At 33.4% G+C, this 12,573-nt stretch overlaps 2 protein-coding genes across 3 annotated transcripts in view; one reads left to right on the forward strand and one right to left on the reverse strand.

The window, feature by feature from the left end:
* LOC124353222 overlaps positions 1-12,573 on the reverse strand; it is a 133,346-nt gene that overhangs the window by 100,994 nt on the left and 19,779 nt on the right. The window lies entirely within an intron of this gene.
* Positions 1-12,573, forward strand: part of LOC124353221 (orexin/Hypocretin receptor type 1-like) — a 72,549-nt gene that overhangs the window by 59,196 nt on the left and 780 nt on the right. Inside the window, exons 5-6 of one of the 2 annotated variants that reach the window (XR_006921582.1) lie at positions 8,076-8,216; positions 10,890-11,095. Coding sequence is in view for 1 of the 2 variants with exons in the window: in XM_046803120.1 (XP_046659076.1) it covers positions 8,076-8,216; positions 10,890-11,024 (276 nt within the window). In the remaining variant the exon portion in view is untranslated. The remainder of the gene's footprint in view (positions 1-8,075; positions 8,217-10,889; positions 11,096-12,573) is intronic. The other variant, XM_046803120.1, reaches the window with a different exon arrangement.

A 12,573-nucleotide genomic window follows, 5' to 3' on the forward strand; every position in this document is an offset into this window, starting at 1 on the left:
TTTTTGTAAAAAACATGTATAGTTGAAATCGAAAAACAATATTATCTTAAAATGTTTTAGTTACAATAATTGCTTGATAGTTGTGTAATTGTTCAATTTTAAATAACTAAAGTATATATAATAAGAAAACTTGTACTGTACTGTGCCGTAACTATTTGTGAACATTCAAACTGTGTAGTGTATTTCATGTCGAGCAGAGAAGTATAACCTTTTCTACGAAGCCAATCCAGACCTTTCCTATTCCTGTGAATACTGAACAAAGAAAGCCTTACGTCTTCTCCCATTGTACTCCGTAACCGGGGTTTCGCACATCAGAGTGTGGTAAAGATCTTTCAACAGTGAATGATGGATGAATTTTTTACTAGGCCTACTGGTAGTCGATTAGTTAGATAAACTGGTTTTCTCGAAGATGATAAAATGATCCAAACTTTTCATACACACGTTTCGACACAAATGCCAAACCATAATCTTTCTTCGAGCGTAAATTTGTGAGTCTTAGAAGTTGGATGAATTTTATAAAATTTTACTTCTTTTTGTTCAAATATGGTTAAAAAACTTAGAATGAGTATTTGAAAATCAAATCAGATAATCCTCCCTCCAACCCCCCCCCACTCTACCTCTTCATCGCACTTCCATATCCCTCACCCTCTCTCCCCTCACCTTCTCACCTCTCCTTCTCCCTCTCTCTCCTACTCCCTCTCTCTCCCTCCCCCACAAACAAAAGTAACAATTAAAAAATGGTCTGTATTAAGTGCATAGAGGGGTTTTATTTAACTCTCGTAGAGCTATTTGTTGTAAATGTGAAGGGAATTATCATTTTAACTGTGCCAATATCACTAAAGATGATTATTTAAAACAGCAATCTCAGTGGGGTTGTCTTTCCTGCATTGACAGAAACTTTTGTGATAGTACCAATCAGTCCAATGAGCTCAGTCCGCCTACTTTATCCTTTAATGTTGATAAGATAACGACAGGCGCTGAAGCTCATACAAAAATAAACCAGTCTAGAACTGCAGATAAGATAGTAGAGTTTTACGCATGCTGGAACTGTAGATAAGATATCAAGAGTCCTACCACCTGCGCTCTGACAGGCGCTGAACCTCATACAAAAATAAACCAGTCTAGAACTGTAGATAAGATAGTAGAGTTTTACGCATGCTGGAACTGTAGATAAGATATCAAGAGTCCTACCACCTGCGCTCTGACAGGCGCTGAAGCTCATACAAAAATAAACCAGCCTAGAACTGTAGATAAGATAGTAGAGTTTTACGCATGCTGGAACTGTAGATAAGATATCAAGAGTCCTACCACCTGCGCTCTGTTTAGGCCTGGGTGATGTTCAGCTGTTTATTGAAATTTCTAATTTGCGAAGTGAGATTAAACAGTCTAACGCTGAGATTACTACGTCAATGAATAAATGGTGAATGGATTGTTGAGAATGGTAGAAAAATGGAAGAATTGAGCAATGTGTTAATTAAAACTGCTGCAGATATTGACATTTGCAGCAAGAAAACAATAATTTTATAAAGTCTAACTCTGAAATTACCGTAAAAGTTGACACACTAGGGCAGGCTGCTAAAGAAAATGTTATTGAAATCTACGGGGTTCGGCAAATTCAGTATCTTTGACACAAATACAATATTAAAAAGTATGTTCCAAAAAAGTTTATTCATGTTCGAGACTGAGAGAAGTTTAGATATTTGATTTGTATTCCACTGTTTCAATATGAATTTGATTCTGACGATTGGTTTACTTCTATACAACCCTTTCAATATAAGTTCGATTTTGTTATCCAATTTATTTTGATTTAAAAAGTACTCTACTGATGGAATAAAAGTTGTTATGGAAATGTTAACATGCTACAATTATAAACAAAAAACACAGTTACAATTGTAATTTTAATTTTAATTTGAAATATGTATAAGTATATTCATGTAAATGACACATTGAAACTGTCACTTAAAAATTTTCATATATATACGTCAAATTTGATTACTAAACCGTAACAAAGTATATATACAATGTGCTTGAAAAATTTAAAGCAATGAAACGTGGTATATAAATATTAGCCTTAAAAATTTAATTTTTATGCAGTTGTCAGGGTTGTTATGTCATGACAGGGATGGCTCGCAAGGAGTCAGAAGAACATCTTAAATTAGAGCACAGGTCGAGATGTACAGTACTATAGTAGAACACAATACCGCAAACCGGACCTCAAAGGGTTACAAAATGGCGGCGTTTTAAAGTTTCTTAACATATCCAGAGGTATTTCCGGAGTTTCTTCATTGATGCGATAAATTAGTTCTTATGTGTTGGCAACAATGGTCAAAAAATGTGTATTTCCGGGATAGTGTATTCTTGAAAAGTCATTAGCCTTTACATCCTTGTTAATAAGTGAATGTTGTTAATGACATTCCTACTGTCATTCCAACATTAAAGAGATTAAGTAAAAGTAAAGATGTCTTCTTTTACCAGGCGAAGTTAGGGCTAAGAAGCTCTCTTTAACACTCAACGTGGGGACCAACGGCTTAAAGGTAAGTTCAAAACCACCACCAATGGCCGGGCAGGCGGGCTGCTTGCAAGGATAGGATCGCTCAGCGGTCACCCATCCAAGTAGCAGCCACGCTCGACGTTGCTCGATCCGGCCATCTTGCGATAACCGTTGTACCCGCTACACTGCCAGTCATTGTTGAACATAGTTTCTTATTCATGGTTGATTAATAAATAGGGTACATAACTCTGATAATAACTTACTTCTGACTCCCGCACTAAGAGCCCAAATCTACCTGGCCATTTAATGTCGTGTGCTGAAAAATAAAACCTTAAGTTAAATGCATACAAAAGAAATTCGCGTTACATAATTTATAACTCGAGAACGGCTGGACCGGTTTTCATGTTTATGTTTTTGGATTTGTCTTTATCGGGAATAGGATAATAAGTATCAGTATATCATAAAAGTCCACGAAAAATCAGGTAAAAAGAAGATTAGTATATAATAGTATAGATTGAAAGAGCCTGTTAAACATTGTATACCTTGTATACAGCATAACCATGTGTTTCATTAACTTAGCCACTATTTTAAATTAATTTAACTTGTAGTCTTAAAAGCACAATTTCTTATTTCAACCTTTTATGCAACCACTGTTAAGCACAGAGTAAAGAATTATCCAGTTAACGAATCCAGTAAAAAGTGTTGTTAAAAATATACTTTTAACTTATATATATATATATATATATATATATATATATATATTAGTATTATGTATATATTAGTATATGTATATACATACATTTCCTTCACCGGGGAAAACAAGGTAAAATTAACTATGACGTAAACATACTAAGATCGGAATAAATAAATTACAATACCCATATACAAATAACAAATATAGAATTTTAACACATTTCATTGATCAGGAAACAAGGAAAATTCAACATTGACGACGGAAATATATTTCACTCGAAACAAAAGTGCAAAGCACTTATAGACGTGCAAAGCAAAAGGCATGGCGAGCGAAGCCGCGGGTAACTGCTAGTATCAAATATATGCAAGTCAGGTTAATTTAAGTTTGAGTACTGTTTTGTTTTTTGGTTATCTTGGATTCATCATCTTCAAGGTTTTAATTTATTTTAAACAAAACTTGTATTTATCTTTCAATTACATTTATGAAAACTTTATAGCTGTTGTAAGTTAACTTGAGTTATAAAAATAATAATTCTCCTATTATTGTTTTCTACCGAAATATAGTGGATTCAAGTCTTTACTTGTTAGCACTACAAGCATTGATGTTTTTGTTTTAAATATACAGGGTGTCAATTAAGTCTGGAACCTCTTTTTTAATTTTTAAACAACAATATAAAAAAAATACCAAAGTTCAGACGTGCTTACTGGTGATAGTAACACATACATCTGCCCAATTACCGACCGGATAATCCCTTTAGGGGACGGTCCACAAGGAGTCAGACAAAATTCTTAAATAGCAGCATAGGTCAAGTTTGATATCAAATTAAAGGTCTTACTTAGCAGAGTACAATGCCGCAAACCGGACTTCAAAAGGTAGATTCATTCAGTAGTTATAGCTATTTGAATTTTAAAACAATTGAACAATGTAAATTATTAAGTATTACAAGTAAACACCAATTTTTAAGTACCTGTGATCAAAGTAAGTGTTCAAAATGTTCCCCTCCCATCGTCTGGCAATGTCCTAGGCGGTTGTAAAAGCCATCCACTGCATTTTGAAGGTAGTCACGAGGAATATCTTGAGCTTCTTGGACTATGAGATTTCTTAGGTGCTCCAAATCTCGAGGCTTAGTACGATAAACTTTATCTTTGAGGTAGCCCCAAAGAAAAAAAATCCAGCGGAGATAAATCAGGGGAACGAGCAGGCCACTCTACTGCACCAAGTCTTCCAATCCATCTGCGAAGGAATATTGTATCCAAGTATTCTCTAACAAGGAGAGCAAAGTGTGGTGGCGCGCCATCTTGTTGGAAATAAATTCTTTGAAATTGTCGACCAAGAGCAGCTTGTAGTGCAGTAATTATCTCATTTTGGAGCATTGCTACATACGAGTCACCATTTAAATTACCATTGATAAATAATGGGTCCATAATTTGATTTCCTGTAATACCTGCCCAAACGTTAAGTTTCTGTGGATGCTGTGTATGACACTATGTGCCACTTTCACATTCTAACAGTAGTTGTGTTATTGGTAATAATTATTGATTCCTGGCTTCGATTACTACATTGTCAGATGATGGGAGGGGAACATTTTGAACACTTACTTTGATCACAGGTACTTAAAAATTGGTGTTTACTTGTAATACTTAATAATTTACATTGTTCAATTGTTTTAAAATTCAAATAGCTATAACTACTGAATGAATCCACCATTTGAAGTCCGGTTTGCGGCATTGTACTCTGCTAAGTAAGAACTTTAATTTGATACTATGCTTGCCAAACTTGACCTATGCTGCTATTTAAGAATTTTGTCTGACTCCTTGTGGACCGTCCCCCAAAGGGATTATCCGGTCGGTAATTGAGCAGATGTGTGCGTTACTATCACCAGTAAGCACATGTGAACTTTGGTATTTCTTTCTATTGTGGTTTAAAAATTAAAAAAGAGGTTCCAGACTTAATTGACACCCTGTATATATATATATATATATATATATATATATATATATATATATATATAATATTTATATTTTTCAGGTAAGCAAATACAAGTAATTAATATATATTTCAAATGTTAGACGTCGATCCATATGTTGTATAGCAGAGAATGTTAGAAATCGTTAATGCACTCCCTCGAGCGTTGACACTCACACCCTTCGGTAGCGTAATTGAATACTCACTCAGTCGAATATCCAGTAATGTTAATAATCCCATTAGTAACGGTGATAAAACTTGTTGTAACAGTCGATTAGGAATAGTTTGATTTAAAAGAGTTAAAAATAATGAATTGTCAAGAGGATAAATTTATTACAGAATATTTAGCTAAATTAAAACTATTATTGGACGAATGGTAGTTCGTTAAGTGTACGTCTTATCGGGTCGTACTGGAGGACACTAATTCAAGTAAATGCACTAATAAATATATATTACATGAATAGGTATTGAAAATTGGCAATACATTATGCACTAGTTGTTTCGTATTGAAATAACAGCAGTTACCCGCGGCTTCACACGCAATGCAAATGTCTTTGTACATGTAGGAGCAATTCTCGTTGGAGTGAATTATTCTTCTAACGCTAAATTTGATTTTGGTTAGTCACAAACAAGATATATAAATTAGTAATCAATTTTTTGTGCCACAGTTGAATCTGCCTCGTTTCTCTGGTCAAGAAAATGGAATTACATACATAGGTCTGAGAAGCTTACTCCTGTCTTCTTATTATGGGTTTATAAAGGTCTTTAAATTTATAGCAAAATTTAGATAGTAACTTTGACTTTTATGGGTACATTATAGTACTGATCAGGCACTGCATACTTAATATTTGCTAAAGTGTACAGTTAAAAGTAGATTTTTATTAAAACTTAATTTTTTTATCTGGATATTTTCTTACCCTGTGCTCAACAGCGATTGCAGGAACAGCTAATTAAATTTAACAGGCTCAATTTCAATTATTTGATGAATTTACTGAACAATTTATAATAGCAGTATTTAAAGCTCTTCGGATTCTAAATTGAATGTCAGCACGATTAATACTAATTCCTATTCCAGTTCACTACTGGTTTCGTCCTAATGAGACTTAAAAAGGATAAAACAATTGATTTAGATTTTTTCTAGCTATCAAAGCCGTAATATAATATAATCCTGGAAGAAAATTATTCTTTCTGTTGATTATAATACTTAATAAATTACGGAACAACAATAGATTATGTGTTCCCAAGATATTTAACGAGATTTAATTCCAGATTTTTATTTTTTATTTGAGTTATAAACCCATAATTTCATTTTGAGAAAATAATGGCAATGAAAATGAAATAATTATTTCGGAAAAATAAGATTGTAGTGAAAATGATATTGACCAAATTGTAGGAACTAATATAAACGATAGTAATGAAAATGTTCAAATATGTATTACTTTGATATTTAGAAGTCGATGATCATTTTAATGTATTAAATGTAATAAATATTACAAAAATGTCTATAAAATTAATAAAAAGTATAACACTTTTTATAATAGTACTTGCTCCGCCGGGAGTCGAACCCGGATCTCTCACTTGCCGGGTGAATGTGCTATAATTACACCACAGAGCGCTTACCTTTTCTGATTCAATTATTTTTTATTTGGCCGTATCTGTCACATATGTGTTTAAATAAGCAAACTAACATATGATCGGAAGACCAAATACCTGTCAAACGACTTTTATTTACATTAAATTGTATAAATGGTATTTGGTCTTCCGATCATATGTTAGTTTGCTTATTTAAACACATATGTGACAAATACGGCCAAATACAAAATAATTGAATCAGAAAAAGTAAGCGCTCTGTGGTGTAATGGTAGCACATTCACCCGGCAAGTGAGAGATCCGGGTTTGACTCCCGGCGGAGCAAGTACTTTTTTGTGATTCAATGTTTATTGAAATTAAATAAGGCTATTGCCATTTATACTTTTTATAATAGGGAATTTACTATTTCAAATTATTTTAAAATACTAAAAATAACTATTTAACAATTAGATTAAGTACTTTTTCAAGATATATATTCACAGCCCGTTATAAGAAGTAGTCACTTCTGTCGGCCAGTCCCGCGGCTGCCTTTCCGTTTTTTTATTCCAAGAGCACACATGCATTCAGTATTAAATTGTCTTATAAACTCTATTAAGTAAAGATTGGTGTAATTCCTATATAGTTTCTGGGAAGAAATTTGAATTGATGCACAGTGAGAAAGTGCTTTGAATTAGGCACTGCACTTGAATACGTTTCAACAGATTTATTTCCCAAAAATGCTATCAATAATTTTCGTTAATAATTTATATTAAACGTTGGTAATTAAATTTTAATTTGTACTAGTCCGAAAACGAGGAGAGTTAATTGTCACATTTACTTTTAATTGAAAACTGGAACAGATGTATTGAATAAACCATATTAAGCGAGTTAGATATTTTTTAATAAAAAATATTATATTTATATAGATTTAGATATAGTTAATCTTAGATACTACAAATTTAGGCTTTTATAATTTAAAATTACATTTTATAGAGAAGTTATTTAATACCTCATTGCTACAAAAAAGAACAAGCACGTCATTAGTATTGCTGTGGTCATTACTGTCACGGAAAAATATTTAATTCTCTATCCCACGAGTGTACGTTTTACAGTATCAATTTATAATAATTTTACAACTATAATTTTTACAATTAAAGCCATAAAAATATTACGGTATATTAATTTTTTTTAATTGAGGAAATTTAGTACCCAACGTTTGAGGGTCAAATTTACAAATTTAACAGTATTTTACAGATTACCTTAATTTATAAATATTTATTTAATACTTTCCTTATTTTTTGATCAGTTACAACGGCTTATTTGATTTAATTATTATAATATTCTGCTACTTTCCAGCGGACGAGTTAACAGAGACATCACACTGCAGGAAAGAAGGTACCAGGAAAGTCAGATAACGAGGGAGAAGCTGTTGCAGCAGTGCCTGGGCGCCATGGCGGCTTTGTGCAGTGTATGTCTGTGTCCACTGATGGTCCTCAGGTATTTTTAAAAGTTATTTTATGAATTCTAGTACGTTTTAAGACGTAATTTAATTTATATAATTCAAAATAATCCGTCTCTAAGATCGAAATAGGTGATTTCGTTATAGCGAATTCTAAAATATTCACCCCGGCAATAAAGTCGGGACACACACGCGCCGCGCCCAACACTTGAATTGCCCCAGTTCGGGCGCCAAACGATGAAAGAATTGCAACGCGCTATTGAACGTGCAAGTCCAAACATGTCCGCACCGACATCGCTAGTTTCGATTTAAATTTTGACGCGCACGGTGCGGTCTACGAACGTCATCTATCGTGGATATAGAGAAACTTACTGAAGAAGTGAGAAAGAGGTATTTTTTCAGTAGCTAGTCATGTTTTCTCATTTCTAAAAAAACACAGTAGGTGGCTTTTTAAAATTTTTTTACTAATAAAAATTATAAATTATGTTGTAAACTTAGTAATTTTATAGCAACTAAATGAAAATAATATAACATATTTTTTAAAAAAAATAACAAGAATTTATTTATTTTGCGCAATACATTTATTTTGGAATTACTTATTTTGTATTGAAATTACGTGTTAAAAGTTTACCAAGTATTTTGTATGGATTAGATTTAAAATGTTTCTGTGACATTTCATATTAATTTTATTCTTCTAACTACAGTACAGTCTTAAAATTAAAATATTTCATTAGCAGTCATAAGGTTTGCGAGTACAAAAAACATATTCTAGTATACATTTTACAAATTTTACTGTGTTTTTCCAGATATTATAAAAATACTTACAAAATAACTAAGTCACTACTTCTGTAACTTCTGAAATTGTATTAGTTTCTAAATTAAAATAGACTACCTTAGGGTTGGATTCCTGAATTTGAAGAGCACAACCGAATCTTGAGGTAGTATAATGCATTGTCGCAGCATATCAGGGTGTTTGGCTCTGTAATTTCTTATGTGGGGGAAGCGTAAAGTCTCTGGGAAGAAAAGAGATTCTTAATGAGTACTTAATTGGTACACTTAATTAGTATAAAAAGTTTCCTGGCATTTAATGAAGTAGTTTGTGACATTTCATGCATAATTCATCGCTGACGAACTCATTGGTAGAAACAAAAGAATAAAAACAACATCATTGTTATTGCTGTGTTCATTATTATACTAAAACAATAACCACGTGATGAGTGAAAGCAAGATTTTAAATGTTTAATTACATGTTTTTGTTCTAATCAGAAATAAATAAACATTATTTATTGTATATATAATATATATATATATATATATATATATATATATATATATATATATATATATTGTTATATATTTATATACAAAAACAGTTACTGGCTAGAAGATTAATGTTAACTATTGTTAGGATGAAATATTAACATACAGGGGACAAATATAAATACAGACATAAACAAAAAACAAAGACTCAGCGTACGTTTGGATAGCTATCGTACTGACAGACACGTCAATAGCTTTGTAACTGACAAAGCTTACCGGGGTACTTGTAGTGTATGTAGGGATGTATGGTATGTATGCTATCGGACATTCAACAAGCAAATCCAATTGTATGACATATCTCAATTGCAGTTTCATCTCTAGGGTTGTTACCAACATGACAGTGTGTGCCAAACATGTTTTGTGATCTAACAAATTCTGTTCAGGAATGTATGGTATGTATGCTATCGGACATTCAACAAGCAAATCCAATTGTATGACATATCTCAATTGCAGTTTCATCTCTAGGGTTGTTACCAACATGACAGTGTGTGCCAAACATGTTTTGTGATCTAACAAATTCTGTTCAGGAATGTATGATATGTATGGTATTGGACATTCAACAAGCAAATCCAATTGTATGACATATCTCAATTGCAGTTTCATCTCTAGGGTTGTTACCAACATGACAGTGTGTGCCAAACATGTTTTGTGATCTAACAAATTCTGTTCAGGAATGTATGATATGTATGGTAATGGACATTCAACAAGCAAATCCAATTGTATGACATATCTCAATTGCAGTTTCATCTCTAGGGTTGTTACCAACATGACAGTGTGTGCCAAACATGTTTTGTGATCTAACAAATTCTGTTCAGGAATGTATGATATGTATGGTATTGGACATTCAACAAGCAAATCCAATTGTATGACATATCTCAATTGCAGTTTCATCTCTAGGGTTGTTACCAACATGACAGTGTGTGCCAAACATGTTTTGTGATCTAACAAATTCTGTTCAGGAATGTATGATATGTATGGTATTGGACATTCAACAAGCAAATCCAATTGTATGACATATCTCAATTGCAGTTTCATCTCTAGGGTTGTTACCAACATGACAGTGTGTGCCAAATATGTTTTGTGATCTAACAAATTCTGTTCAGGAATGTATGATATGTATGGTATTGGTCATTCAACAAGCAAATCCAATTGTATGACATATCTCAATTGCAGTTTCATCTCTAGGGTTGTTACCAACATGACAGTGTGTGCCAAATATGTTTTGTGATCTAACAAATTCTGTTCAGGAATGTATGATATGTATGGTATTGGTCATTCAACAAGCAAATCCAATTGTATGACACATCTCAATTGCAGTTTCATCTCTAGGGTTGTTACCAACATGACAGTGTGTGCCAAACATGTTTTGTGATCTAACAAGTTCTGTCCAGGCTAGCCAAAACAAGCGTGTTGGAGAGCCATGACAACAGCGGGCACTTCGACATCCTGTACTCCGTGTTCGTCCTGCTGGCTTTCGTTCCCACGGTGGCCTCGCCGCTCACCTTCCTCTATTGGTTCATGGAGGGGTAAGGATAAACTCATCATTAAGTCAAGTAGAAGACCTCGGTCTAGGAGAATCGCTGATGATGAATTACTAGTAAGCAATGAATACAAAACAGAGAATTGTACATTAATACATATACTCTCATGACAGGAAAGATTTTTTCTCGACATGTTGGCTACACTGCTGTGTAGCCTGATTCCTCCCCTCCACAACTATACCAATACGAGGTCAATATGTAGAGAACTGTCGATACGACAGTGCGTTTCATGACAAATGTGTATCCAATCTCTCTCCAAGTGAGAAATACATGGTTTCATCCGTTATCTCGTTTGGAAGGGAATAACTCAGGGTTAAAGTTTATAATGAGGTAAAAACTGCATTTGGTGATAAAGTTATGAGTTGTACGAGTGTGTTCAAGTGGTGTCGCGAGTGTTTAAAAACGGTTTTACGTCTTTGCATGATGATCAGATGAGCGGAAGACCTTCAGCTGTGACTGAAATTCTGGAAAAAAGAATTGAAAATGCCCTCCGTAGAGATCACAGATTGACTGTGGATGAACTTTCAGCGATATTGTCACAAATATCCAAATCTCTGCTGCACGAAACCATCTTATGAATCCTTGAATATCGGAAATTTTCAGACAGGTCTAAAAACAGCTGACAGACCAAAAAAAGTTGAATCGACTGGAGGCCGGGCGAGAGTTTTTGAGACGCTAAAACTCCACAGAGATCAATTTTTCTACTCCATCGTTTGGAATGATGTAGTTTTCATCTCGTTATAAACCTCAAACGGAACTTTTCCTTTCCAAACGAGATAACGGGTGAAACAACCGTATTTCGCACTTGGATGGAGATTGGTTTAAAATTTTTACGAAAGTATTATCGCACCGACTCTCTTTGCGGAGGGGGGAAATCAGGCTACACGGCAGCCAACATGTCGGAAAAAATTCCTTCCGGCCATGACAACCTTGGTACACTTACTTTCTGGATATACCTCGTATAATATGTTTTATAAGCTGATAGAACACCAGCCTGTCTACTGAACTTTCAAGCCTAACGAATTTTACTTGTTTTTATTGTTACTATTTAATTGAAATAAGTAAAAACTCGAGTTCATTAAATTATTTATAAATTAGTGGCTGAGAAATAGTTTTAATATTATTTTTGAGTTGATACTTACTAAAAATTTTCATTTTAACCTGTTACTATCCCCCCCCTCCCTAACACAACGGTGTATTTATAAAATTGTAGCCGGTTTAAGATTATTTCACGATCGTTGTTTTCAAATTCACGCTATAAACTTCTAATCGATATAACAGAGTTTTCTCCCTTAGTTTAACGACTTGTGAATATAGTACTTAGTTGTATTGGTTTGGAGTTGTCCTTTAAGAAAAAAAGAGCACAAGTTTTCAGCCAAAATACGCAGCATTTATCAGATTAATTTTAAAGTGGTTAAATCATAAAACCTAGATAAATTTTAAATTATACACCATTTAATTTTAACTCAAAAACGTTTATAAAATCAAAACAAATTAAAAACTGATATTCTGAAAATGTTTGTTATTTAATGAA

The sequence above is a fragment of the Homalodisca vitripennis genome, chromosome 1 (genome assembly GCF_021130785.1).
Source record: "Homalodisca vitripennis isolate AUS2020 chromosome 1, UT_GWSS_2.1, whole genome shotgun sequence".
Taxonomy (NCBI): domain Eukaryota; kingdom Metazoa; phylum Arthropoda; class Insecta; order Hemiptera; family Cicadellidae; genus Homalodisca; species Homalodisca vitripennis.